The sequence below is a fragment of the Ornithodoros turicata genome, chromosome 1 (assembly GCF_037126465.1).
Source record: "Ornithodoros turicata isolate Travis chromosome 1, ASM3712646v1, whole genome shotgun sequence".
NCBI classification, from domain to species: Eukaryota; Metazoa; Arthropoda; class Arachnida; order Ixodida; family Argasidae; genus Ornithodoros; species Ornithodoros turicata.
In genome coordinates, this window is record NC_088201.1 from 80,029,854 (window position 1) to 80,056,531 (window position 26,678).

The 26,678-nt window shown below is 45.0% G+C and overlaps 1 protein-coding gene and 1 long non-coding RNA gene across 2 annotated transcripts; both read right to left on the reverse strand.

Annotated features, from left to right (window-relative positions):
* Nucleotides 1-1,690: 1,690 nt before the first annotated feature.
* On the reverse strand, nucleotides 1,691-11,383 carry LOC135377565 (neprilysin-2-like). The gene is made up of 7 exons (XM_064610086.1): nucleotides 11,331-11,383; nucleotides 8,439-8,490; nucleotides 7,909-7,976; nucleotides 5,467-5,597; nucleotides 3,247-3,312; nucleotides 3,060-3,164; nucleotides 1,691-1,771 (listed from the first exon to the last, which is right to left on the reverse strand). Exons 3-7 carry the CDS (start codon nucleotides 7,964-7,966, stop codon nucleotides 1,691-1,693), a joined length of 441 nt encoding a protein of 146 aa, XP_064466156.1. The 5' UTR covers nucleotides 7,967-7,976; nucleotides 8,439-8,490; nucleotides 11,331-11,383.
* A 4,216-nt stretch (nucleotides 11,384-15,599) lies between these two features.
* Nucleotides 15,600-25,748, reverse strand: LOC135401433 (uncharacterized). The gene is made up of 3 exons (XR_010424814.1): nucleotides 25,715-25,748; nucleotides 24,536-24,761; nucleotides 15,600-15,700 (listed from the first exon to the last, which is right to left on the reverse strand). It is a non-coding gene; the product is annotated as an uncharacterized LOC135401433 (long non-coding RNA).
* Nucleotides 25,749-26,678: the final 930 nt, after the last annotated feature.

Consider the following 26,678-nt stretch of genomic DNA (forward strand, 5'->3'; position numbering starts at 1 on the left):
ACGTGGTCGTCTGCTCTCGTGAATCATCGTCATCGTCCTCGTCTTGCAACTGGATGCTGTCGTCTGCTCGCTGTTTCGCCAACTGCATCGTTAGAACGTGAGTCATTCTCTGCCAAGAAACATGTTTTCCTTTCGCAGTAGTGAATATGCCTTTCGGTACGTCACTGGTCGCATCTTTTCAGACAGTTGTTGGATTTAGTTGCAAAATTTGTGACATTAAATGCACTTTTTCGAGCAACTGATTTCACTAAGCTTTCACCTTATACCCTGGCAACAGTGACATCACAGCATGACTTCCCGACGCCGTCCGCTGGTTTTTCGCTCCATGGAGCTGGTGCCGGCGAACAACTGGCGGCGGAACGCGCGTGGCAGTCTGCCGCGCGAACTTCGTTGCAAAAATTCGCTCCATGGAGGTTGTCCTTTATGAACTACTAAAATTTCAGCGTCCACAGTGAAGGAATTAACAATCAGAAATATCCACGGAGTTGATACGGATTTGTGCTTTTACATAAGTACCGCATACGGCGTTAACGCGCGCGGCTTAATATAGGTTCACAGAGTTACATCGATTTGTAATAAAGGCATTTTTACATATTTACGCAAACAAGTGCGCGTTCTCAGACGCCCCTGTGAGAGGAGAATGCCAATGCTCAGCGTGGATGGCCTCAGAAATGGAGTAAAGTGGAGTCTTTGTCTGAAGTTAACCAAAAATCCTTACGCTACCACAGCGAACCAACAAGAAATTTATATTGAAACAGAAGCCGGTGCTGTGTTCGTCTGTTCATGTCCCAGCCTCAGAACACTTACTTTCCATCGTTTCAGCGTTAAGTCGGAAGCCACCGATGTTTCCAATAAATACTGTTTCTAAAGGGTGGAAGAAGAAACAGAGCAGTCTCGACAGGAAATATGAGCGATTCCTATTCCGACACTTGTGCTTCAATCTACATCACTGGATCGTTGGATTTTCTAATGGTCAATTTAGTTTTCCATCATCGCTCTGGCCTTTGCTGATCCAAAATTGTATTCCACGCATTACGATTTTCTCAGCTGTTACCGAAGCACTCCCCCTCTTCCTTTCTGTTCTATTTTATCGTTTAGGACGCAACAACCACCAAATTTCCCAGACAGTTGATGGGATGAGGAAGGAGATGAGCATATCTCCCCTCCATTTGATTGCTATAGTCGTTCGGTTTCAATACCTCGTCTTCCTCCTATATGTCGGCAAAGTTCCCTTAAAGTCGGCCGAGGACGCACATTACCCAGGGCGCAAGTCGTGACGCTGCCCACCCCAGTGAGGCCGACAACGGCGAGCACTTTCACCATCACCATCGCCACCACCACCACCTCGTCTTCCTCATTCGTGTTTGTTCCAAGTGTCAACAAAAATACAAAGTCCTTAGAACTGCATTACCAGGGTGTCGCATGGAGCAACAACTTTTATTTCACCACACTCTACATTTGTTTTGTGGATTCATTCGCGCATCTTTTCCGCATTTAAACGCTGTGGAAAATTGAGGCATGTTGCTGATAGGTACGGTAATCCTGAAAAGGAAGGCGCACATCCTGCGGTTATGGAACTCCCCATGCAGACAGCGAATATATAAGATACCGGAGATGGATAGCGAGATATCAGATGGACAATTGTAAGCGACTTGTAACCGTCACTAACGACGACCTGTGCTCCGGAAATTTACCTGTATTTGGGCGGGGAGTGTTCGTCGTACTGAATCATTTGTCGCAGTTCTTCCTCGCGTATGTTGGTACACCATACCTGAAAGATAATACTTCGGCTTTAATGCTGCGCAGCTATTTCACTATTATATCACTATTACTAAAGCGTCGCACTTCTCTGCACTATGCTAAAGAAGCCCAATCAAGGTCGAAACGGCCGTCCGTAGCGGGGATACGGACAGCTTGATAAACACATGTGTTACGTGCAACCATCGAGCTTCGTATATTATTCTATGGCGTATGGCATGCTTCATTGCAGTTATGGTGATGTTTACTTTTATATTTTGCATATGTGATGGAACGCGGTACGACGTTTGTCTATTTCGCAGGCGTGGTGCATACACGTGGTAGCCTCAGATTCTCACTGTGGGGCACACATGAAGGGGGACTGAAGCGAATCGTCTGATATCCTAGTTACACGGGCAGTCTTCGACGACCGTTGAATCCAACTGCCTTGAAAAACGCGCGTAGCGCCATCAAGCGTGTAATGTGGGAACTTCTAAAAGGGGCACTGAATCGAATGCTGTTTGACAGGTCGACACGATAAGCTCTTGCTGGCGCTACGTGCGTTTTTCAATGCAGATGGTGTCAACGGTCGTTGAAGGCTGCCCATGTAACAGGGCTATTACACGGGCAGCCTTCGACGACCGTTGAAACCAACTGCCATGAAAAACGCACGTAGCGCAGACAGGAGCCTATCGTGTCAACTTGTCAATCAGCATTCGATTCGGTGCCCCTTTTAGAAGTTCCCACATTACACGCTTGATGGCGCTACGCGCGTTTTTCAAGGCAGTTGGTTTCAACGGTCTTTGAAGGCTGCACGTGTAACAAGAGTATAACAGCGGTATTACATTACTGAACTGAACGTTCTTGACAATGAAAAAATGGCTAGGAAGCAAGCTAGCTGGTGAAGATGATGCATAATGTAAAACCCCGAGACTAGGGAACACGAAAGGACAGACACAAACACCAGGTCTCAATTTCGCTGTTTGTGGCTGTCCTTTCGTGTTCCCTAGTCTCGGGGTTTTACATTATGTATGAACGTTCTTATTCGTTCGGAAATGCAGATGTCTCTAATTGAGTAGCAGTTCAGCCATGGTGGAGTATGAGGCAGCAATACTCGCGCTATTCTTTAGAACCTGCGGGACGTGTTTCCCGCCGAACAAAACAGCGACCTTGAGTAAGGCCGACGACTGTGTAGGCACGTTCGGTAGAGCCGCGTGAACTTCTGTCCTAAGCATAACCTTTCGCTTTGTTGCGCTGGGACAGACGCCCAACACTTACGTGCGCGTGCTCACTTATAAGCTATCTTCTTCAATCATACTTACCACGGCGTTTGAGATGAAAAGCATTTGGTCATTACTGATATGTTCGAGGCCAGGAAGAGCTAAATCTGGATATTTTGTGCTGTTTTTGGCGAGAGTTTTATAGGCCTGAAGAGAGAAATAGAAGTGAATACAAACAGTTATCGTCTTGACCTCCTCGTACAGCGTTATTTCATGAAAAATGTCTTACAAGATATGCTCCAAGTAGTCCACCATTATCTGCAATGTTTTCTCCTTGACTGTTAATGCCGTTTAGCTGGAATAAAAAAAAAGTGCTTACACGCAAGCTTGACATCAGAATACTCAAGATGTTGTCAAACGTTGCTTCCAAAGGTTACGTGATGCCCCCGCGTCGACGAACCTTATTTCTATTATCGATGTGGAACAGCATGCTGTCAGGTGACACAGACCCGTTATGTGCGGGTACATAACGCGATGCGTTTGATGGTTTTGGCAAAAGGAGCTATGATGTGTTATGGACAAATTCAGAGTATATCTGAGCCTCTAATTTTTGCTTAATGGTATTAATATGAAACGTCAGAAAAAAATTAGTGGCAATTTAGCAATAAATGCGAGAGGAATGCGTTAGCATTAAGCGCCTTTTGCGGTCTATACTTGAATTCCGGGCATCCACTTCCTGTCTAAAATCGACTTCCGGTTGTCCACTTCCCGTCTATACTTGACTTCCAGTATACACTTCCGGTCGAACTCGACCTCCGGTTCTCCACTTCCGGTCTAACCTGACATTCGGATGTCCACCTCCGGTCTGTAAGCTTGAATTCCGGTCCGACACTTTCAATCACTATGTGCAAGTTCACGTAATTAACATGTAAATAGCCTGAATTACTTTCAATTACCCTTTAATTACCGAAGGTAACCGCAGGTTACCTCAGGTAATCTTGGATTTCATTTAATTATATTTAATTACATTTACTTGCCTTAATTGCTCTCAATCTCCTTTTAGTTGGCTTTATAATTACGTTCAATTACATTTAATTACCTCCGATTACCTGCGGTACTCTTTAATTTCATTCAATCGTTCTCTTCATTACATATACCTTACATTCATTACGTTGAAACTCAACATTCATGCTTTATTTACCTTTAATTATCTCTAATTTAAACACTCCTTTACAACAATGTTCTAAACGAAATACCCCTACCCCTGCTGTTTTCTGTAGAATATGCCCTTTGAAACGCCGCTTTTTATAATACGCCATTTAGAAGAGTGTTTTACAAAACAGCCTTCTGTATGGTGTGAAACATACAGCACAAAGGTGTGTACCACAGGAAAACTCTTTACACTCGATAGTTATATTTATTCATTCCGGAGTAGTGTCGTGCGAATATTAGAATTTTTTCATGAGCGAATACTTATATGTTCGATTCGAGTTCCGAACCGTATACGAATTTCGGTATTCGAATTGCGAATCGCATCAAATGTCTCTTCGATACCGAATACATTCGAATAGTTGCCGGGAGAAAGGCCACGCAAGAATAAAGAATCAATCTACATCAAAACCGCCGGAGTCACTGTTTAAGTGCACTAGTAGACTCTTCCTATCACTTTCCTTAAGTCAAAACGAGGTGAGACAGCACTCTGTTTCGTCCTCGAATGCACCACCTTCTGAATGCATACTGACAGAGATTTGACGCTTGTACACCGCTGGAAACTAAAACGTTCAGGTCTGTTCTCTGCAAAGGTTTCCTGTACGTTTGCACTTTATTTCCACTCCATCTATGCGTGCAAACCGTTCCTCTTTGCAGCTGTTCGATTCGGTTCTACAATCATTCGCTTCGTATTCCAATATCCAAATCAGCTATTCGCTTCGGCACCATAACCATTCGCTTCGTATTCGCTTCGGTTTTGAAACCACTTTTAGCACGGTTCGATTTTGTAATCAATGTATGTCTATGAAATGCTACGAGATCTGCACAACTCGAAGCACAGACTTTTGAAAGCAAATCGATAGATTCGTCCCTAAATGCCCTTCCTCTGGGGACGTCTCGAGTTGCACTCGGAATATGGCCGCGTAGCACGCACTGCTCCAAAATGGGGTGCCGGTGTTGGATCAACAGTCTGGAGGCAGATTTTATCGCCTCTTGCTGCCTATCACACACTACGTTGTTGCTTTAATAGGTTCGCCGGATGAAGATACTTGACTTCCAATGAATTAAGTGGGATATGACATTTCAAGCGCAATTTGATATCGAGAAAACTGGACGACACACACGTGTAAATACATAGATGGCACGGAAGTAGGACCTTTCTCATTTCTGAACGCGGGTCCCTATTCAGTTCTAGCCACGAAGAGGATGAGATGATGATGAGATGATGACGACGATGATTTCTACAGGATGACCGGTTACTAGGGTTACATTAGGTGCTCCAGTAAGTAAGTTCACTTACCGGAAGAGACGTTTCACTGTCATTGATGCTTCCGTATTGCTGTACGAAACATTCCGTGAGATTTGTATACGCCTTTCTGGTCTTATTGGTCCACCAATTGTGTAACTGTCCTTCAGCGTTGAATTGACTGCCTGTCGTACATAATATAGGAGGATCGTCATACACATTGTGACATCATATACTTCACAAATTAACTGTGGCAAATCAATAGCAACGTTTTCACAATGTGTTGTAACCTTACTGGAGTTCAGGGAGTTGTGACCAGTGATTTGTAAAACTACATTATTTTATGGTTAAGTGAAGTACAGAAGCGGGGAAGTTGGTATATCAGAGTAGCACAACAGATGGCGCTGTGGGCCGGAGCGCCGCTCCTGGTACATCGTCTGGTCTCGGGAGAGCGTGAAGTTTCACATCTAGCTTTCTTTCTCAGTGGACAGGTGTTTACCTGAACCACCCTTTGTTGCGCCTGTCTACGTCACAGATCACGTGATCAGCCTGTAATCAGGTAATCCCTGATTGGCCACTAGCGCGCGTCGCCCCGCCTTTTCCGTCGCCCGCCACCAAATATCTACTCGATTCCGACTTCGGAGACAGCGTCGCGTTTCTATTGTTCGTCGCCGCTCTGGCTGTCGCTCGCCAACCGCCGCGGCAGGTCGCTGGAGAAAACGCTGGAGAGACCCCTTATGCGGCTGGGCTTTTGGAACGAACACGTCGACGCTAGCCAGAAACAACATTCCACAAGCCGATAATATACACCCTGCGACCTGCAGACGCAGTCCCTCCCGCCCACCGGTCGCTCTCTGATTGGACTTGTCTACGCCAAAGGGCGCTCCCTGATGGCCTTGTCCAAGTGACGTTTTCTGCGATTTCCAGAGTGGGAACTCAGGCATGCCCGCGGAATTCCCTCTGCTCTTATCATGTATTACATCAAATTGCACAGAAACTACTCTACTAGTTCGCGTCGGATTTTCGGTGTTATTGTGGTGATGAGCGAGGAGTAAAACGGCACTGTTATGTCGGAGTTGTCCGCAACGGATACGACAGTCCCTCTAAGCCATGGAAATCGACAGACAAGTTACACTAAACCCTCTCGTGGGGCACACGTATATTTTGACCCTTCTTGAGACGTAAGTTGGGCTATCGAGCAGGTTAAATCCGATATACCGACATGGAGGAAACGCTTCTGTAAAACGTAAAACGGAGCTGCACAGAATAATGCGGAAATATTACCTGTGCGCAAGCTACCACTGTTAGAAAAATGTGTACTTTGTGTATAAAGAGCATTTCCACAGGCCGCATGCCTTTTAAGGTATAAACGCGGCTTTCGTCAAGCTATAGGAATTTTATCACCCCCTAAAGGCATAATATTTACACCTTACAGGCATTTACACCTCTCGACGATTAGACCACGAACACAAGGTGCACCTCATACGGGCCCGTTTGTCCTCCTCTGCTCACTCCTTTTTTTCTTACCACTTCGTCGGAATGGAATAGCCTTCCAGCCCACATAGGATATCGACCATAATTCATTTGTCTCTGCTAGCACACCGTACTTTACCTAACTCGCCCGTCCCATGACAATTTCTGTTTATTTCCTTCACTCCTCACAAGTCTTCAATTTCTGCATATTTTTGCGTGTGGGTTCCTGTATTGCGATCTTTTTTGTCCCTTTAACTCTTCACATCTGCCCCACTGTTGCATGTTTTGCATGTTTTAGCCGTCCCCCCCCCCCCCGTCTTGTATTGATATTGTTTCATTTTATTTTTGGAAAAGTTCCACTCCCTCATGTAATGGCCTCCCTTGATGTAGCAAGCTAGATGTAGAAAGCTCCCTCGGGTACACGTTTATACTTATTTGTAGAACAAGCATGTGTGTGTGTGGCGGAAAGGAAGCTCATGCAGATTACTCGCCACGTAATAACAAATGTGTGAGAGTTTGATGTTTGCTCTAGAGCAGATACTGATGTAATACACATCGGCTTCACCAAACTGTGGAGGCGCCCCCAGCAAAGCAGCGACTTTACAAGTGAGGACGCGTATAGACTCGGTTATTTCAGGGACAGAAAATAAGCTGCCATAAATCACTCCCCTTATTGATTAATATATTATTAATTGATGGAACTGTGAGGAAACAGGGGCTGGTGGCGACGAACATCCATAACGGAACCCTGAGATTGAGGGACGTTTATTTGTCCCCGGAATCTCAGGGTTCCGTGATGAAAGATATTGCTGTTTTAACGACTGTACCCTTACTGAAATTGCTCTTTAATTGAGGCGATACAGTTCCTACAATAAATTAATATGGTGTCACACGTTGTATTGGTAAGGGTATACCAAACGCACTGAAGGTACAAATGTGTTACGTTGTTCCTGCTTGATGCCTTTTTGTACCGCTTCTCCTATAACGGCGTACAGCGAAACTAAGCGCTTCTAAGGCACTTACCAGTATCATCAAAAGCGTGGGTGACTTCGTGGCCAATGGCCATTCCAATTGCTCCCATGTTCAGTGACCTGCAGCATTAACGTCGTTGACTGCAGATTGCGTAACTTCCAAAGCATACTTTGTAAGGAATAAAATCAGCGACACCGCTGAGTAAAAGATACTCAGACATCCTATAGCACGCAGTGCACAATACGCAACAGGAATAGTTCATAATACATGTGATATTTGATCTCAGTTCTCCCTATGGGAGTGGCACTACGTAAGAATGTTTTGCGAAGACTCTGGGGACTACCTCCCATGCGTTAAAGAACATCACGTGATGGCCACAGTAAGTGGAGCCCGTTCCCCAGTGAATCTCCATGGAACGTCCACTACCACGAAAACTGCAGCTACAGGTGCACTCTTACTTATTCGCATTACACAGCAACTGAGCCATCGTGCACGTGAAAAGATGGCAACTCTGACGAACTAGTGTCATAGGACCCTCCCGGGTATTTGGCTTGCGCCACGCAGAACGTAATGCTACTTACAGCGGTAGACCGTACTTGTAGAATGGTGATTGAAGAACCGCAGCCGGGAACACTACAGTGAAAATGAAGTAGAAACTTCATTTTGGCACTACTACTACGAGCAGTACAACAATAGAGCAAGTGGAAGGCTAGAAAATACAGCGAACAGGTCAGGAAATGTGAAGGGAAATGCTTCAAGACGAGGGCCGCCGATATTTCGAACACAGACTATTCGACCGCTCGCCCAGTACAGTCTCTGTTCGAAATATCGGCGGCTGTTGTCTTTGGGCACTTCCCTTTACAACAGTAGCGCAAGTTATTGAAAACGACTTTTCGCGTGAACACAGCACAGTGTACTATACAAAATGCTGTCCTCGAAAATCTCTGCATAAAGAAGATTGCACAACAATTTTGTGTTGTGTAAGCCCACCAAAGAACTATACTGGTGAACATGCGATACCGTACTCAAATAAACGCAATTAAAAACGACGAGGCTTTTCTATACAGCTCTACGTTGTGTTGAACATTAAGCTATTTGGTGCATTCCACGCGAGATGATCCAATGGCCCTGCTATATCTTGTATACCCCGTGCTACGGAAAGACATTAGTCCAAGTCGAACTGAAAAATACCGAAACGCTCCCGATTTACGCGGGCTCAAGGTTCTTTTTATTCCGTGTTATCGCCGCGAAGCATCTGGCGCTATGAGCGACGTAAGTACAGACGGGGGCAGATAGAGAAAGGACAGCAGAAAGGAGACGGGGCCAGAGCGTTAGTGTGCGTCCGGGGCCGACGGGCTTCAGGTTAATTTGCTTCAGATAGCTTTAACATCATCAAGCAGAGCACCGTTGTTTTTTAGGTAACCAAGAAAACCGAGCGGCGTGAACGTTTCCGGCAAGGTAACGTAAGCATAAGCCGCCACACCTTGGCTGACGTCACAAGGTGGGCGATCGATATAAAGGGGGATTATGGGTTCTGAAAGACGGCACTTGACGATGAGCCTGCGGGTGCCGGTGGCGGAAGACATTGTAAAACGCGATGAGAAAGTTTGTGTCGAATCGGTGGCTTGATTGATTAGCGGAACAGAAACAGAGGGTTGCGGGGCATTTGTGCACGGTAACCGAGAGCGCCATAAGGAAGTTGGTAATTGATTATTCGTGGCCTTATGTCGCGAGACGATTATTATCTGCAAGAAAGCTCGTGGGGCGTTTGTGGGACCTTTCACAGCGTAGTGGCGTTACCGCTTGAGACCAGATGACTCTCCCCAGTGCAGTCACTGCGGTGCTGTAGAAGATCTAGAGCACGTTCTTCTCCATTGCCCACACTACCAACCTTCCCGAACCGTACGCTCCGGATCCCTTAACGAGCTAGACTCTCGCCCCCTCTGTCTCACAAAATTGCTTGGTCCCTAGCAGTGATGGGCAAAGTACCTCAAAATTATACTTAAAGTAAAGCACCAAGTACCTGTCGTCATTAGTACTTCAAGTAGAGTACAAAGTACCCAATTCCAAATGTACTTTAAGTAAAGTACAAAGTACTAGGCAAAGTACTTCAAGTATTCGTCAAGTACATTGCGAATTTAATTTGTATCACTTTACATTTCACTGTTTAGTATATTTGTCTTGCTTTTTTGGCCAAACTTTAGCGATAAAGTCCAAGGTTAAGTGCTAACCCGCGAATATGAACTTAATCAGATAACATAATTTGCAGTTACATGTACAGAGGTAATAAGTCAGCTGTGCTGTCATTATGTACTATATACTGACTCATCCAAGACCACCCGCCCTAGTGTGGTGTTCCGGTACTAATCTTCTGCTATAACAGGCTAGGAAATTTCAAGGGAAAAAAGCATAACCCAACGGAGATTAGATATTTCTGGGCATTCCATGCTGCTTTTTGAAATACAACATGTTTAAAAAAAGAATATGAAGAAAGTAAAAAACGATGAACCACAATGTAAGCTATCATTTTTATACGACTGTGATCTGCAGCAATGTAATCTATGTGACCAATTAAAAAAGCGTAATGTAAAAATAAAAGCATGTGTGTCTTCCAGAGTGTTCATCATGTAATGCAATCACAGATTGTGATATAACATGATTATTAATTGCCAAGGAAGGAAACAATATAAAAAAACCATAGAACCCTGCATTGGGAGAACTGAAATTACAATTGACCAAGTCATTGTGCTGCCGGTTGCAGTGTCATAATGTGTGCGTGTCCTTGCATTCCATTCGTTTTACATAATCATAGAAGCGTTGATACTTTTTTAACATTTCAAGCCTCTCAAGAATAAATTTGCTTCAACAAATATGCTCTTTAACAGCATAAAAATCCTTTTCGGTAAAGTGTAAGACTGGCACTCTTGGTACTTCATCCCACTAAAAGCGCTAAAATGACGGCAAGAAAACGAAAACACACACGTAGCGTTTAGCGCTTTTAGTAGGGTGCATTTTTTATACTCTTTTGTGAGTTTTGTCTGGAGTCCAAGTTTGCGTACTTGAGTACCTGATAGGAAAGTACTCGGAAAAAAGTACTTTAAGTATGGTACAAAGTACACGATTTAAAATGTACTTAATGTGAAGTACAAGTACACAGAAATGTACTTAAAGTACTACTTGAGTAATTGGTACTTCAAGTACTGCCCATAACTGGTCCCTAGCCACATTCAGCTTCTCCAACGCTCTGCCCTCCAAGCTCTCTTCACCTTTCTGGATACCATAGGACTTCGATCCTTATTGTGAAGGGGCTCATCCCCGCATGACCACCAGTAATAGGGTAGAGTATCGCCCCTAGCGATGAAACTCCCCATTCATCATCTCGCAATAAAGTTGTTGTTGCTTTGGTTTGTGCCCAAAGTGCCGCTGTAACGCATGTTCATGTTCAGCGCAATGTGGACAATGACAATACTCACAAATGTCGTTGGTGCCAGGGTTGTAGAAAGCATTTACCACTGCTGGGCCAGTTTGCCACCTGTAATGTTGCCAGGTCGTAAACATGTACGAGCACATCCACATCTTTCACAAGACACTTGGCTTTTCGGTGTTGAAAGAGTTTGCGCGCGTCTAGCCTCTATTTTGATTAATTAAATGCATAATCCTACTGTCTAAAGCAGATGGCACGGAACCAAAGTATGGACGCTCTTTCACGCGGTCCATATAGCTTCTGCGATCTTTCCCGAAATCTCCATTTCATAATTTCCTGGAAAATCCGAATGAAGTGCCTGTGGAAATGGTGCCCAATTGTGCCCGCCCGCGTAGCATCTAAGTTAACAAAGCTATACTCACTCAGTTGTCTTGTTGTAGGAAGTGTGTAGATGACTGAGCTCTGTGAGAATGCGATTTTTCCGTAGGTTAGCAGCCACTGTCACGTACGGTGTATCCTTCTGGAACATCTGTACCTGTGTATGATTTCAATTGCACTTTTAGACAGATGAAGGCGCAAACTACTCGTAAAATTACAGTACCCCTCGCATACAGGGTGTTTCGCATACCAAGATAAAAACTCTTATTTAAAAAGATCTACTTAGCTCAACATTATGGTGTCAACGCTAGTTACCTCTGGGGAGATCGTGTCATTACTTCTGAGCACTTTTATCAAATCTAATTCGCGATAAATTTAATTTGCCATGTGAACCTCACATCTTTTTTTTTTTACACATACAGAAAGCGCATGGCGGATTCCATCGCAAAATACGTTCACTTATACAGTGGTAGTATACGGAAAAAATTGCGAAACGTCAATTCGAGGCGTGCAAATTGCCGACTGGCCTCAGATCTCCGAAAGAAGCAATGCGACGAGGCCATGTACCTGCCCCTGCACTTTTACTTTTCCAAGCTTCTGCTGATAACGACAGAATGGTTGCAACGCAAAGTTACTTGAAAAAATTCGGTGTACATGTCCACTGATTGCCAACGATCCTCGTTAGTTGCGGAACGAGCTGCGCTGCTCATTGCCAAAGCCTCTACGTGCATGACAACTGCGCGTTCGCTCCTTTGTGAACGCGTTGACTCCAAAGTGGACGGAGTCTGCAGTCCCATTGTTTGCTGAGCTTCTCGTTCGGCTTTCCTTCTCACACGATAGAGCCGGCGGCAACGATGCGCATTGCTCCTAGCCGGAACGACTCTATTTTTGAAGGCACGATGCTTTTATTAGCCACGAACTTAGGCATTTCGAGCCGATGCCCTTATACCTCCACAAATGAGTCCTGTATTTTACTACAGATTACCTCAAATTGTAACCTATAGTGCTGTGTACACGAATCTACTCTAACTTTACACTTTAGGCACCCCTTGACCTCGTAACCTCGTATTGACAGTTCGAGTGATTAAAGAGCTACTTAATAAATTTTAGGTAATTAGTTGTACACTGAGAGAAAAATCTATACCTTTAGAAGTATAGATCGCCTGCTCAATAACTTGTAGCCCTTCTTAGGTATTATTTTATACCCCGCTTACAAGTATAAAAAATAGTTCTCAAGAAAGGGCTATGTTCCATATCTTTAGGAGTACAGCTCTATACCCCTGTGAGGTTCTGCACGAGTACCATCATGGTATTAAATCACACCTAGGCGTAGGCATTTTTAGAGCAGAGAACTAGAAAAATCACCTTTGGAGGGATGAAAATTTTTTTACACACACACACAAACGTTTTCTACGAACACACGCAAACGCATATGGTTGTTTAGTAGAAAGCAAAGCTCGTGCACATTACTCCCCATGTAAAAAAAAGGAAAAAAAAAATATGGAGTTAAAAACTAAAGAAAATTTACAAGAAGCAAGATCGCTCTCCGCAGTCATCAAGTGTGCATTGCGAGATAGACATTTACAGAGCAACAAATACTGATATACCGGTGGCGACTTGACAAACTGTGGACCAGCCTTCGTCTGGTACGCAACCCTACGGGTGAAGACATCTAGATTCAACATGTCAGCAATACAGATATTATGTAGCCATAAACTAACCATGTGGATTCTGATAGTACTGTACTGATATCTGTGTTTCTTAATTAAATATTCGTTTAACTTAGCTGATACCGTCTCAAGAAAAAAAATAATAATAATGTGATGCAGCACGTTGCGGAAGTAAAGGTATAAAAAATCAGAAGGTATAAGCAGCCTCAAACCGTGAAAGGCATAGCCTGGCAATCTAGTCCTCGCACCGGATATAAACGCGTGGTGATGAGGTATAAATATGGTACGTTAGCCCTCCTTTATACCTCTTTCATACCCTTGAGAAGGGTTGGAGGTATAAACAGAGAACTTGTTCCTCTTCTATACCCTCCAAAGCTATATATCCGAAGCAGAAGGTAACAAACAACAACTTTATTTTCGACCTTGCAGAGTGGGGAGTTTCATCGCCACAGGCGATACTCTACCCCATTGCTGGATGGAATGGGGGGAATAAAATAACGAGCCCCTTCACAATAACGATCGAAGTCCGATGGTGTCCAGAAATGTCAGAAGAGCTTTGAGCGCAGAGCGTTGCTGGGCTGGATTGGGCCAGGGACCAAGCAATTTCGATAGGGAGAAAGGGCGAGAGTACAGCTGACGAAGAGACTCGGAGAGTGTGGTTCGGGAAGGTTCGTAGTGAGGGCAATGAAGAAGAATGTGCTCCAGATCCTCAAGAGCACCACAGTGGCAGCAGGTGGGAGAGTCAACTTGTCTCAAGCGGTAACGCCACTGAGCTGTAAAGGCCACATCGAGGCGCATTCGGTGGATTAATGCAGCATCTTGACGAGAGGTGTTTCGTGGCATGCGGAAAGCGAGCGTGGGATCAACTCTGTTCAACATAGAGGGGGGAAGAATGTCGGTTGTCCGTTGGCGGGAAGCCAGGGGTGTCACTAGGCGGCGCAGAATTGAACGGCGGTCCCCTCTCAGCTGCTCAGAGTGCTGCTTCTGCGGCAGAAGGTATAAAAGAGGTATAAGAGCACATTATTATACCTTATTTATACCTTTTTTTCTAACAGTGTAGTTACACACTCTCTGCGAGAGGATGTCCGCCTTGCAGTATGACTCAACTGCAAAGCGACATCTATGCTGCTCTCATATATATATTTATGAAAAAAATCTCGAACGGATGAAAAACACCCGGTATATTCATTGGTTTCTACAAGACATTCTGCTATCCATATATCTGCAGAATGCAATGTAATGTGCGTATAATTATGATCTAGTAATGTGTAACGTGTTGTATTCGCGAACCCCAGAATTTCGTGAATGTCGCGCACCAAAATGTTCTGACTTTCAAAGGCACGCGAAAATTTCGATCAAGAATTGACAGTTCAAAAGCTATGCTAAAGTCGCAAACTGTAGTTCCACAGCTGGTTGCACAAGTTACTAGTAAGCATTTGAACGCCATTGCAGCACAAACATGTGCAATGCCGCTTTTATCAAATGCGATAGTGCAATCTCGGGCATATCACGAAGCAAACCCAACAATCAACGAATAACCGCAGCATTCAGAATTGGCGAAATTCTGTGTGGTCGCGAATTATGCACACATGCACGCAGACAAAGCGATGTTTCCTCACAATGACGCAACGAAAAGCACCTGCTCATTATGGCTCAAACCCTGCTAAGCAATCCGCTTCAAGAGCAGCGCCATTGCTTCACAATGTTCTTTTCGGGTCTCTGAAATTAACTTTGATTTGTTTCAACACAAACAGTTTCAATAGTATTCTGCGATGTCGGCATGCTAGTACTCAAACTGCTACTTACAAACTAACTAAATTATTTGTATTGCTGAAAAATGTTCTGTATTGATACAAGCGAAATCGCACGAATATGTGCGGTCGATAGCCCCTGACATTTTTGCTCTTGTTTATTGGCTAGTATTTGATGTTTTATCGCGTAATGATACATTCGAGTAGATCTCAAGCATAGAAACAGTCGCCAGTCCTGCCACAAGGACGAACACGAGGACAACGTGACATGACATCAGAGTTCGAAGTAACTCGTTACAAGTAACTTCGTTGCTCTAACTAAGTTCCTTTTTTTGGTAACTTACACGTTACGGAGGTACTTTACTTACATATTTGTACTTTTCTTCCAGGTAGCTATCATTCATGAGCCAGTCCGCGTATCCTATCTTCAGTTCCATTGTGTCCACCTGCGAAGAAGAAAGGATGACTAATCGGTATTAAGAATGGCTATGCAGACTGCTGCATAACATGACGACCACTACCTTCTTTAAAGCCTCCCTTTTTGTCGTTCCGTCCATCCATTTCTTCTTGCAGATAAGTTTGTGGAATATTTTCTTTAACTCCTCCACAAATGTCACCATCTGAAATGCAAGATACTCAATACCACATATGCATATTAAAAGCTACAAATGAATTAGGATTTTAAAAGCACATCTTGAAGCTCATCTTAACAGGACGCAGCGCAGTTGGCATGTAAGTGTATGGTATAAGGTCCGTAGTCCGCTACAACCCATCATCTCCAAGTTAACTTCATCCACAACAGGTGTCTGTGATTCCGTTTACGCGCGCGCATAACTCTTCCTATTCGAGATGTAGCCCACTCGTTGATTGCCTGTTTATATTAAAACAACCGCATATGCAATGCACTGTTATTCGAAAAGGTGTTCTCATGGAGTGAAAAAGGTAGATTTCACATTTCTACTCTTTTCACGTCAGATTTACACCCAACAAAAGGAGAAAGGATGGTCATCTACTCTTTCGTTTGAGAGGAAGCGCATAAGAGGTGTACGAACCTCGCGGAGAAGCGGTAACGCGTGCATCTTACTCCTTCTTATACCTTCTCTCCTCGAACGCTCCGCCGCCGTGCACTTTCATCCGCGTATGAGGACTCATAGTTCCCAAAATGTTTAAATGTTTAAACATTGAATCTCAAATACGTGAACTTGGTCTCTCGTTAGTCGTCAGTCGTCATCAGCGCAAGCAAATTATTTGTGGACCTGTTTGATTCTGCCGCACTCTTGTACCCTTACGCGATCATTCACATCGGTTTGGAGTGTGGCGAACGCAGGTTCGTGTTCGGTCGTTTGCAAAGTTTTCACTGTGGCTGAGACGTTGAAGATCGTACGTGTGAAGCTCAGAGTTATCAAGGAATTGATACTTTTCGGACTGAATGCATTCGGTGGTAGGTCCACCCACGGCCGTGAGAGATGTTCTTGAATACGGTAAGGCTTAAAGGGGCCGTAAACAGGTACAAAAGGTGCACATTTCTTTGTGTTAGATTATTGAAACTTAGGCAGTGAAAACTCCTTGCAATTACTAACGCTCAAAAACAAAAGGCGCTTGCATACGGATGAAATATTCACTGCACTGTTTCGCATTTTAGCTCCGCCACGCGCTCTAACTTTACGTCATTTTGACGTAGCGCTTTCCTCACCAATTATGATCGAGTGTTCCACGTTGGATTTTATTTCAAATACGGAATTGGACTAGATGAACGTGAATCCTCTTCTATTCAAAATCTAAACAGTTACAGCCTCAAACCGAAAAAAGAAATGCGTTTAATTTGTATCATACGCGCACTACGTTTTCTGGGCAGTAGCACGCAGCACACCACGAGTGCGAATGAATATCTGGGACTACAGTTCCGGAATCTTAGGTAGGTGCGCGATGGAACATCTTCGAATGGTTCCGACAACTGGGCTGCCGTACATTGGTTTGAGCCACGTGGCATCGCGTCACCAGCTCGCGTGGTACAGTGGATAGCGTGCTGGCCATGTCACATCGTGACTGGGAGGAACCCGGGTTCGAATCGCGTCATGTGATAGCAGCCTAACGGTTGACGTTTGCGCCGGAGATGTTGAAAATGTCATGACTTTGAATTTCGCAACCACGGAGCGCAAAACGTCGTTTCACACAAACAAACTGAGCGCTCCGGCTCACAGCTGATAACGAAGTGTGTTTATTGGCTGGTAATTGGAAACGTCATGTGCGCAGCTCGGCCCCCGATTGGACGGCAAAACGCTACGTAGCCATGTGACGTATGCGTGGTGGAGAGAGAGGCTCGCTGGTTACTCATCTTTGAAAGCAGTTATATGGGTCAATGAGCTGGCACGAGCCGAACCAAATGTACACTCTAAATCCGGCACCCGATATGTACCGCATGAAAGAGGACTCGCACCTGGGCTAAGCGGTACACATGAGATACAGTCCTCAACCAGCAGGTACAGTTCGCGACCACTGCGAAATTCAAACGGTACAAGGGCTCCCAGACCCATCCGTATCGGCTAGGTACCCTTTAACCGCGATCTGTAGCAGCTGTACCTCATGTGTACCGCATGTTTCCGGCGCATGAGTACGAACGCCTTCTCACGATCTCCATGCGCTGCAAAAATATTTCGCGTGATTCCGAATACCAGTCAATAAATTTTCTTATGCAGCAGTGCCGTAATGAATCAGCACTATCATTCTATCAAAGAAGTGCAATAACTAGAACCTGTGACCGTGTGGGATCGCACGTTTGGGAAGAATGCGTTTCTTGCAACCGCTGGCAAATCAGTTTGTTTTGAGACGTCGGGGAGCGAGGACGAGTGTGCTCGGTCTTTCAAGAAACTCATTCGACGCTTTCAAGATCGGAGTCATTTAAGGTGCGTATTATATCTATGAAGTAATTATTCGTCCGCACGACGCTTTTTCGTTCATCTTCGCTCTGATTCCCAGTGGTCCTGATCACCGGCAGGCTGGACTAGAGCACTGCACGGGCCGACTTTTCCGGGCCCGACCCGGCCCGGGCGCATCGAAAAATGGCCCGGCCCGACCCGGGCCCGGACCTTCATATTTTTATGCGGCCCGGCCCGGCCCGGTGACCCAGTGACTAGAGCCCGGCCCGGCCCGGCGTCTAAGCAAATAGAGCCCGGCCCGGCCCGGCCCGGTGACCCGGCGAGTAGATCCCGGCCTAGTATTTCCAGCCGCGAGGTACGCGTTTCTGGCGATTATCAAACAAATTTATAAGTAAATTTATAAGGAGAGAAGACAAACATACAAGTGATGGCGGTTTAACACCGTAACCGCACGAGACCAAATTAAATCCAGAACGCACGGGGCGTTATCGTTACACTGTCAAGATTTTGCGGAGATAGAGCATGCTGTCGACAAACTGCTTCTCCCAGTCCCTATCCCTCTCACCAAGCTTTGCCAAAGTGATTGTGAAATATGTGAGGAGCAATGTAAAGTGGCTTGGACAATGTTCTAGAGGGTCGAATCATATGCATAATGCAGTACCCTTTGCTTGTCTTTGCAAAATATGCACAGGAATGACGCAAGCGCATGAAGATATGAACTAATGCATCTCCAATGTGTGGAATTAGCTGCGTGGCCCGGCCGGGCCTGACTCTCGGGAACATATTTGTCGGGCCGGGGCGGTGGTGGCGTATTTTAACGGCCCGGGCCCGGCCCGGCCCGCGGTGCTGGCGTATTTCGTCGGCCCGGGCTCGGCCCGGCCCGGAGCACACAGCCAATAACAAGCCCGGCCCGGCCCGCGGGCCGGGTCGGGGGCCCGGGCCCGTGCAGTGCTCTAGGCTGGACACAACGACTGAGGGACGGAGACAACGAACTTTGCGCTTCATGCACGAACGTTGATGCGTGAATTAGAGAAGCCTAGATTGCACTTTACACCTGGATTACACAAGCAAGGAGGCATATTTTTCAGGCAAGCTATTTCGTTTGTTGGATTTTTTTACATTGTATTTTCTCCTAGGTTACGTCAAGGCGATGTCGTGAATGGGTGAGTCAGTCATCTTCTGTGGTCGGTGTTACGTTCTGCGGAAGAAACAGAAGTTGGGGAGGAACAGCAATCCAAAGGTGTGGAAGAGATAAAGAAGGGTGACCACAGAGCAGCTGCAACGGCGAAGGAGAGGTGCAGTGGTCAGCGTTCATCCATATACGTTGTGCCCAGTGTGTTCGGCGTTTGTGGATCATGACAATGCACGCTCGCGATGGACAAGCATCACCGCTGAAATGGATGTGATTTTCGAATAAAGGTATTTGCTTGTGATACTTGTCGTACAGCGTAGCTTCCTGGGGCTGTTAATATATCGTAGAGGAGGGGAACCACCCCGACGGGTAGGCCTAAATCGCTGCGCGCTATCCGTTACATATGTACCGCATGTGAGGGCGCGTGTACCTCTTAAATTTAAGAGGTACATTTCTTAGATAATGTACCTCTTGGCCAAGCGGTACTTAACCGTTACATATGCGTTACCTCGTTTAGAGTGTATATTTGGGTATTATGATCTGCGTTCTTTCATGGGGTATCATTATTTCAGAAATGTTTCGTGACCTGTTTACGGCCCCTTTAACAAAACCGTTTCATACTCATAGCCTTTGTTCGATGGAGTCAACACAGCGAATTCTTTTATTTTCAGGTTGCATACCAGCTTGACTCGTAATGAGGCGTGTCAACGTGATTGAAACACAGGAGAGGTCATGTTGCTTTACAGGTCTTTACATTGTGTTTGTGGTGAGTCGCTTACGACATACGTTATTTGTTTTGCAGTTTTATCGTGCACATTGGCAACTGGACGTTCGAACGCTGGAAAAGACATGCTTTCAACGAAATTGTACACAGAGACGTCATGGTATTAATGTGTCCGAATTTGCAGTGTTTCTGTAGGAACGTGACTTTCCCGATTTGCATTTCATTTTGTTGTGTGTGGTGGTCGATACTGGACACTTCAATACTAATGGCCAAGACGGTTTGGATTCAAATTTGGACGTATGTACTATTTCACTCTTTGTACCTGTTTCGTGTCTCTATGGCTAATAAATGTGTGTAAGAGTTCACATTCGTTCTTCTGTGGTGCCAAACTGGCGTGTTGCACTTCTCTCGTTCGGCATTTCGTATTTTACTCCTCATTTGGTATATCATGTGAGCTACTGAACTCCATCGACGGAGTATATCTATTACAGCTCAGAAGGAGTACATGCTTACTCCTTCTAGAAGTGGTAAAAAAACTCCTCTGGAGTGGTTCACTACGGGACAAGCCGTTTACTGCTCTTCTGGAGTTAATGTCTACCTTTTTGGATAACACTGTAGTTTGTTCGAAAGAACAACATTCGAGACGATGTAAGTCTGAAAACTACGACTTGACGGTAAGCTTTAGCCCCTCGTACTTTTTCTTAAATTTTCTCTACCTTTCTCTAACTTTTCTAACTTTCCTCTAACGTTTGCACGGAACACGGTAAGATTTTGCCCAATACGAGTTTCTATCAATCACACTGCACCCAACTGTGTAGCAGTTGACGCTTTTGGGAATTAGCTGTTTGCACAACGAGCCGAAGAAACCGCGAACGACAATTTGTTAGACGTTATCCCCTCCCCTACCGTCGCCGACGGGCGCTCTACAAGGTGGCGCTTCGTTCGAGGAGAAACACGTTGGCTCGGTCCCATTGGTAGCGTGCTGCAATGAGGAATAATTGAGTGTGCATGGGTGAACATAAGCTCCAACTTCCAATAAAGAATAGACATTTTCAATTTTAGAACGCGTTATTTAGACTATTTACGTATTCATACAGCTACAAGCTATGATACAGCTTACGGAGGAACATTCCCCGCATCATAATGTTTAAGAATATTTTGTGCATATTTCGACGTTTCGTGGTGCATATTTGCATGCATATTTTGGAAGATTTGTGTGCCAAAATCCTGGCCGTGACGCATGACAAAAGCAACGCGAAAGGCAACCGTAAAATTAATTAGCCTGTTGTCCACCCAGACTTGTACACGTTACTAAAAAAAAGTAATTGATTACCGTTACCGTTACCTTGTACGAAAAAGTAATTTTTTACCGTTACAAATTACTTGCCGGAAAAAGTAACGAAGTAACGCCTTGAAAAGTAACGCGTTACTTTGCCAATTACTTTCGATATCTGAGAAAACGATATAAAAAAAGATAGAAAAAAGATATCCACAAAAAAATCGTCGACATCGTTGTGATATCGACAGTATTCCGCACAAGACTGACAGGGGCTCATGGTCACAAGAGTGGCATTAGGTTATCGGGGTCGAGAGTTCTGTGAAAAATGTGTCGGGTTGAGAGTTTTGAGAGTTCTGTGAAAAGAGTCCCAACTGGAACTCCCACAAATGACTCATCAGGTTCACGGTACAACCTACAGTCCAACTTACTGCATATAGGCCGGGTTACGGATAGATAGTACACATGAATGGGGAGAGGACAGTGGACTCAAAAATACACTACACGTGCGGAACACTGTGGCAATTGACCTCGGGGTCCTCGGGTAAGTAATTGTTGCGGGAAAAGTCCTAGCGATAAGACAGCTGCCTTGCACCGAACTTGCAGAGGGCAGTTGGTTTTGTCTTCTCGCGGCGGTGAATCATCCCATCTATGTGTGTGCGCGTCGTCCCGAACAATGTGGATTCTTTAGTTTCCAAGTAATCGATTACTTGGTAATTGATTACTGAAAATTGTAATTGAATTACTCAAAAAATTACTGGGCCCCAAAAGTAATCGATTACGTTACAAATTACTCAAAAAAGTAATTGATTACTAGTAACGCAATTACCCGTTACCCGTTACGTACAAGTCTGTGTCCACCCCAATCAATATGATGTCAAGTTACTGTGTGGTTGTGCGTGTGGTGGTTGATTCGACAACCGAAGACCATTCTTTGTATCGGAATAATTGGGAGTAGATTTACTCTGTATATCGTGTTACGTGATGTTGCATTGCCTGGTTGTTCTTCCACCGCATGAGACTCAACGTTGCATTAATTAAATGCCTTTAACCACCGTCTCGGCTCCACCACGTCTTCCCTCTGCCCCACACGTGGAGCGCACGGCGACCTCCGCCGCGTCATCCTGGCTTGTAGGCAGTATCACCACGAGCGTGCACTCATGGAAGCTTCTTACAACGTATTGACAAAGGGCCGTTCAACCTCACGAAGATCCTCGGACCGTGGTCGAACGCTGCCCACCAGATGCAAGGCCTTCGTCGTCTTGCTGAGCACTGACGGATCTCTGAAAGCGCTCCCCCATCATCATCCCCTTATCCGTTCCCAATTTGCAACAGGGCACTGTACCGCCTCAGCGGCGGGGAATCGCCCACCTCATCATCATCAAATGTATGTGTGTGTGTTGTTGATTGCTTACATTGTTGCTTGTCACGCCATCCATCTTCGCCAAAAGAGAGTGCTGTTTTTTTGTTACATTGTCTTAGGAACCCTGTAATGCTCCCGAATGGGATACCATCAGGCCGTTTTTGCGTAGTTACTATTCGTTAACAATAGCGAGTTTTAATACATCGGAAGAACTCTACAAAAACGGTACCATAAAGGAAGTTATCACATTAAAGCTTAGCAATGTGATGTCACCCGCTTCAAAGAAGCAGGGCGATTGGCATATCATGTTTTGGAACTGTTATCCTGAACACCTTCAGATATACTAAAACCCGCTAATGGCGCGATGTTTTCTGTGAAGATCGACATTAGCACGGAGGTGTACAGATCAGCATGAAGTCATCTCCTGGAAGGTCATATTGCATAGCGGACAGAGTTTACTGGACCGCTGTTGGGTGCTAGGGTACCCGGTTGGTAACGCTGAGAGAGGTGGTTCATTTTTGCCATGCAAGAGTCAGAAAACGGTCCTAAGAGGCGATTAAGTGTACCACTGGGAAGGCACTGGATAACGTGGAGAGTTTCATCCACCTTCGTAAAGCTAGAATGTTCGTGTTCCCCATACCAAGTGAACTGAAATAGTGCCAGTAAATTTTAATGCTACCCCCCCCCCCCCGCAAATTCCGGTGGTCTGCGCCGCAAACTCAACTCGGACGATAGATGGAGCCACGGGAACCGAGGGCGCAGAAGCGTTTATTATAGGGGTCTAAACGTGACGTTTCCCCATCACGTAGAAGGACGTTTCCCCGTGACAACGTGACTCCTCCCCTTCTCCAGTATACTTCTCTGCTTGCGGTGGGTCGCTTGAGAACCCGACGTCGGCTGCTTGCCGGCACGAATGCTACATCATATTACATCTTACAGGCGACACTGCCAAGGTGGAAGAGCGACGTCTTGTTTCGTGGAGCCGTGGGCGTGGTGGGCCGTTTTCGGACTTCCCATGTTGGTGGCCGTTGTCTACGCGTTGCAGTAAATACTGTTAGGCATGCCGTCATCCTCACCTTCAGATCATTAAAATCAATGGCTCTTGAAATACACGTCAGAATACAAAGAAAAAATTGTGGTTTAAGCGTCATTCACTCGAGGTGCATGCCACCCGCAACGGTACGACAATCGACTTTGAGTTTGATTGTGAACTTGACACGCTGAAAGGGACCGATTCTGGTTGCAAGAGAAATTTCCAAGAATTTCCAAGAACACGCTCAAGCGCATCTAACGTATTTCAGCACTCGTAAGCCGTTACTATGCACATTCTAAACCTGTGTACACAACGAAGAAGAAACAAACAAAAACAGCTTGAATAAAAAAAGTTCTCCTCTAATGGACTATTTCCATATTCGCGTCGCCACTGGCGGCGGAATGTCAAACGTCGTGTCTTTCCCCCAAATAAACATGGTGACGCTTTTCGGTCTTGCACGTTCCGTGTGAAAGTAGTAAGAGAAGATTGGAAGAAGAATGCGGAAAGAGGTGAAAGGGCATTGTACTCATTACCAGACCTCAAACGTCCGCGTAACCTTGAAACCGATTATCTCCCCACAATGAACATGACAGTCGCCCGCAGGTGGGTCCATCCATAGTAATGTTTTCCACTCAAAGATGGCGGACGCAAGGACTGGGCATGCGCATACGCGTTGTTGGAAGTGGTCCATTGGGGTCAGTAGATCATAATTCTTCACGCCAAAGCCCACAGCACGTTATCCTTCCTGGCACTACATCATAAGTCATTGCCGTTCTCCTACACTTGACCCATATCTGCAAATCATTACGCGCAGCTTAAAATTGTCCCCGCATTTTCTTCGCAGTTCAACGATTGCTATCGCTTCACTCCTCGTTGCATCAGCAGGAGGACCGGTAACTTTTCACCCAACACCTCTCCCTCGGTTTCTGGCACAGTATCAGGTCAGACGTCGCACGGTTCATGCTCCAACATCTAACGTGCTCGATGATGGAATCGCTATTCCTTCTTAATGTGGACTAAACACAGGCAAGCGGAACTCAATTAAACTCACCTCTTCCTTTGCTTCAGGTTTGAACATTTTCTCTACGTACATGCGCCCCAATGCATGCTCAGCGTATCTCTGAAGATGTTCGACGCAGCGATCCCATCTTTCGGTGACCTTTGTGACCCCTGAAACTGCTTTCTCCAGTTCCAGTTCAATGTGAACGAAACGCTCACTTGTGTAGGGCCCCAAATTCGAAACTACTGTAAACCCAAAGTAGTTATGCAGTGTGCTCCTGTACAGGAAAGAGGGTACATACATTCAGGAGGATGCTTCCTTTCTTTTTTTTTTTTGTCACACATGCTCCGTCTTACTTGAACGCATTATGCATTTCATTAATTGGAGCAAACACAATGTACGAAACAATCCAACAAGCACACATAAAACACATACTGTGACGATGACATATCCACAAACCGAAACGCACAGTACGCATATAGAGCGATCGGCGCTCCAATATTGCGATATTCGTGCACCCGTGTAACTGCAGAGACGTTGCTTCAGGCGTTCCGATTATTTTCTACGCTTTCTGTGTTTTATTCGTTGAAGATATGGTGGAAAGGAGGAATATATCGAGTGTAGTGAATATGTACCGAAGCTTTGTGCGAGGTGTTCATGGAAAACTTTATCTGTCGCACGGCCGATCCGTCTTCTCTCCGCCCCTCGAAATCTATGTAGTCGTAAAATATCGAATATATATTCGATATATTCTCCGACCCTCGAAAACGCCAACTGGAAAGATAAACAGAGGATAACAGAAGAGATAGGACGCAAAGGAAGGAAAGAGGGTTTGATGTTTGGTGGTTTGTATAACAATTTTGTGCAGAAGATGTAGGGAAAATACAAAACAAATAGGTTGACGGGCGCCATGATGGTTCCATTGCCAGCGACGCGAAATCGAGCTGACGAATCAAATGCTGAGTAAAAGTAGAAGTTGGGATAAACCTTCGAAGAACTTTTACGTCACGGGTGTAAGGAAGGAGGACATGAATATATAGACCATTGCACTGGGATCCTATTCTAAGGCAAAAGGGCGCGGGTGAGCTGGCACATGACTGAGAACGATGAAACCTCAGACACGGAGATCCTATTTGGTATGATTATCCAAGACTCTGCTTTTAGCTGATTTCCACGGTACAACTCTATAATGACGTGTGTAGAATAAATAACACGAATGTTTTGCCTCACCTTTTGACAGTGTCGAGCAAGTCCAATACTGATTTGTAGTACTCCGTTTCCCACACAACAACAGGTTCTTTCAGCTCAATATTGATACCGACATTCTGGAAAACGTCCTTGAAGAACTTCGGCCATGGAAACTGAATTAACAAAATTAGGGAAACGATGAATGGTATCTCCCAAACATTACGGAGGCGATCATTCATCATACAAAACGGCGAATGCTCAGAAGCTACACATATACAGGGTGTTTCACCTAAGGCGATAAAAAAATTTAACTGGCTACGTACTCGCCAGAGGATTCTCGGACTTTCGGCAATTACCTTCTGGAAACTTTTGCCACCATTGAGGAAGGCTTTGGACAATTTTTAATTGCGGGAAATTTTTTTTCAATTAAACTTTGAAAATTGCCAAGCGAACCTCACTTTTTTTTTTTTTTTACAGAAATACGAAGTCCTCCACGGATAACCACAGACCCAACCAAAACTATGCACAGTATCGCAGCAGAAATAGTTTTAAAAAATTAGTAAAAATTACGCTTTAGCCCCGCCTGCTTGATTTTTGCAGAGAAGCGTGCGCGAAATTTGCGTCTAGACGAGAAAGTGTCCTCGCCTTCATTTGTCTCGACTTCTTTGTGATAAGACGGTTGTTTTGTTTTCTTTGAGGTAAGTCGGTTGTCACCAGCATCAAGGTGAACGCGGCTTAAAGAAAGGTAAAACAAGAGGCGAGAACACTTCCTCCTCTCCCCGCAAATACCGTGCGCTTTTCTTTGCGACAATCAAGCAGGCGGGGCTAAAGCCGAATTTTTACTTTTTTTTTTTTTTACTATTTCTGCTGCGATACTGTGCTTAGTTTCGGTTGGGTGTGTGGTTGTCCGTGGAGGACTTCATACTTCTGTATAAAAAAAAAGTGAGCTTCTCTTGGAAATTTCGGAGTTCAATTGAAAAAAATTAATTTCCCGCATTTCAAAATT